This window comes from Trypanosoma theileri (genome assembly GCF_002087225.1).
Source record: "Trypanosoma theileri isolate Edinburgh chromosome Unknown TM35_Tth_65_V1, whole genome shotgun sequence".
Classification (NCBI taxonomy): Eukaryota; Euglenozoa; class Kinetoplastea; order Trypanosomatida; family Trypanosomatidae; genus Trypanosoma; species Trypanosoma theileri.
In genome coordinates, this window is record NW_021639907.1 from 47,863 (window position 1) to 50,341 (window position 2,479).

A 2,479-nucleotide genomic window follows, 5' to 3' on the forward strand; every position below is an offset into this window, starting at 1 on the left:
GAGTGTCTGTGTAGAGACGTTTATTCAATATTGTTTTGATACCATTTGTTTTCCACTTCTTCTAAATTCAAGGTGTTGTTTCAATATCTGTGTAACTCTGGGTGTGTTTTGTTGTGCGAGAGTGGTTTACTGTTGTTCCCTCATTGGGTTGTGTTTGATTGCTGTTGTGTTGTGTACTGTCTGCAGTGTGTGTTAAATGTGCGTCTCTTTCGCTTCCTTTTCCTCTTCCTTGTTACCATAGACCCAAGCAAACCACAGTAACAATCATGACAACGATGTTCGTCCAACTGCGCCGTGTGGTGTACCTATTGGTGCTCCTGCAATGTGTGTGTGTGGCATATGCGGTGGGTGGGCCGGCAGATCCCGAAGAGAAGGAGGAGGTGAATTGCACGGACGAAAAGGTTCTAAAAGATTTGAAAGATCTTGCGGACTACAGCTCAGACCACTACAAGAAGTTGATAGAACAGGCGGGACATTCGCTGGGGGCTGCTGAAAAGTGTCTGCAGACATGGAGGTATGACGTGAGTGTCTGTAACGAAAGTATCACTCGTATTGGAGACGTCGTGAACACAACTGTCCATTTTCTTTATGGTGTGAGGAAGTTCAAGAAACTTGAAGTGAAGAGTCTGAAAAAGGAGCAAAGCAGTTGGGTGGGTCTACTTTCTCGGGTTGTGGGTGTGGAATTGCCGGACCCACAGCCGATAGAGTGCGGAGACCCGAGGATCAAGGAATTCATGGATAATATTAGTAACAAGGTTGGGGAATTCAATGCGAGTGTCGAAAAGGTGGCGGAGCTGGTTAAGAATGCTCGTTCCAGTCGATATATATGTACGCCATACCGTCAGGGTTTGGAATTTGAGAGGGGGAAATGGAAGGACGCGGGCGTCGACTGGTTTTTGGACATTGCGAAAAAGAACTCCAGCGTGGTCTGCATGGATAATGCGACGAGGGAGGGAGTCGCAACGGTCGTTACGGAATACAATAAAATCGTTACCGCCCTGGATGACATCAGTAACGCCAGCGCCGGAACGCAAGTCTGCAGGTTGAATGCCGGGGTGGATTGGGGTGAGGATTTTGGAAGGTTATTGGGGGATTTAAGAACCGAATGTCAGGACACCCCTGGGCAAAAGTCGCTGCCAGAAGTGAAGAAGGGAGTTGTGCAAGAGAAGAATTTGAGGGAGTATTTGAAGTCGGACACCACATCCACCACTTCCTCCCGTTCAGGGACCACTGAAACGAGTGGCAAGGCAGAGTACATCAAGGATTTTGATGAGAGGACGGAGAAAGCGAAGCAGAGAAAGATTGAGGAGGATAGGAGGAGGGATGCAGAAGAGGAGGCAAGAAAACGGGAGGAGGCTAAAAGGGTTGCAGATGAAAGGGCGAGAAAAGAGGAGGAGGCGAAAAGGGTTGCAGATGAAAGGGCGAGGAAAGAGGAGGAGGCGAAAAGGGTTGCAGACGAAAGGGCGAGAAAAGAGGAGGAGGCGAAAAGAAATGCAGAAGAAAAGGCAAGAAAAGAGGAGGAGGCGAAAAGAGCCGCAGAAATGGCGGCTAGGGAAGAAGAGGCGAAACGGGAGAAAAAAACCAGGAAGAAAGACGGTAGCAGCAGTCCTGCATTGGCACACAGTTCCTTGATTCTTCTTGTACTGTTTGTGTTGGGCTGCACTCTCGTATGCTGATCGGTGATTCCATGACACAGTTGCACAGCAAAGCTTTGTTTGAGTGGATATGGATACATTGTAAGGGCACTGTTCTTTTTATTGGATTTTAATGTTTCTTTTTTTTTCTTCCGGTTTGATGAATCTCTTGTTTGCATTTTTTTACTGAACACATCTATTAGACTCCCTATGACACTCATCACATGACAAACCATCATTTTGTGAGGGGACTGTCCTCTTTGTTTGTTGGCATTATTATCTGGGCTCTGTTTTGCCGCCGTTCACTGTGTCCTCCTGGTGATGTGTGTGTGTGTTCCGTGATATTAATAACTATTGCTTTTACCCATGGGAATGGAATACAATCCCAATGTGTTTTAATTGCTGTGATTGAAATGTGAAGAATGGCAGGAGGTTCGAGACACACAAACACACACACTACCAACCCTCCTTCTCCTTTTCTTTTTGTGTGTGTGGACTGTCATCATGTGTGCATCATTCCTACTGCTCGCTCTGTACGAAAGACACACCTATTGCTGGGAGTTGTGTTCTTGCCTCCCAAACATATTCACATGGTGATCATGGCTTTCTTTTTGTTTGTTTTTATTTTATTGTTTTTCCCTTGTGTGTGTGTTTCATTATAATTTCATTGCACGTTATGTGCAGTTGTGTTTTTCTCTTTTGCATTCCTGATACACCTTGTGTGTCTTGTGTGTTCATTTTTATGGAATGATTCTTTTTTTTCATTATATACAAACTGCTGCACGGACTTCAAGAATAAAGATATGGGAACGGTATGTTCAATACACAATGATTTTCCGTTGTTA

General features: G+C 45.3%; 1 protein-coding gene across 1 annotated transcript; it reads left to right on the forward strand.

The window, feature by feature from the left end:
• Positions 1 to 266: 266 nt before the first annotated feature.
• Positions 267 to 1,676, forward strand: TM35_000651260 (calcium-binding protein; the record flags this gene model as incomplete). The annotated part of the gene is made up of 1 exon (XM_029031099.1): positions 267 to 1,676. The coding sequence occupies one exon, from the start codon at positions 267 to 269 to the stop codon at positions 1,674 to 1,676; it is 1,410 nt and encodes a 469-aa protein (XP_028877630.1).
• Between the last annotated feature and the right edge of the window lie 803 nt (positions 1,677 to 2,479).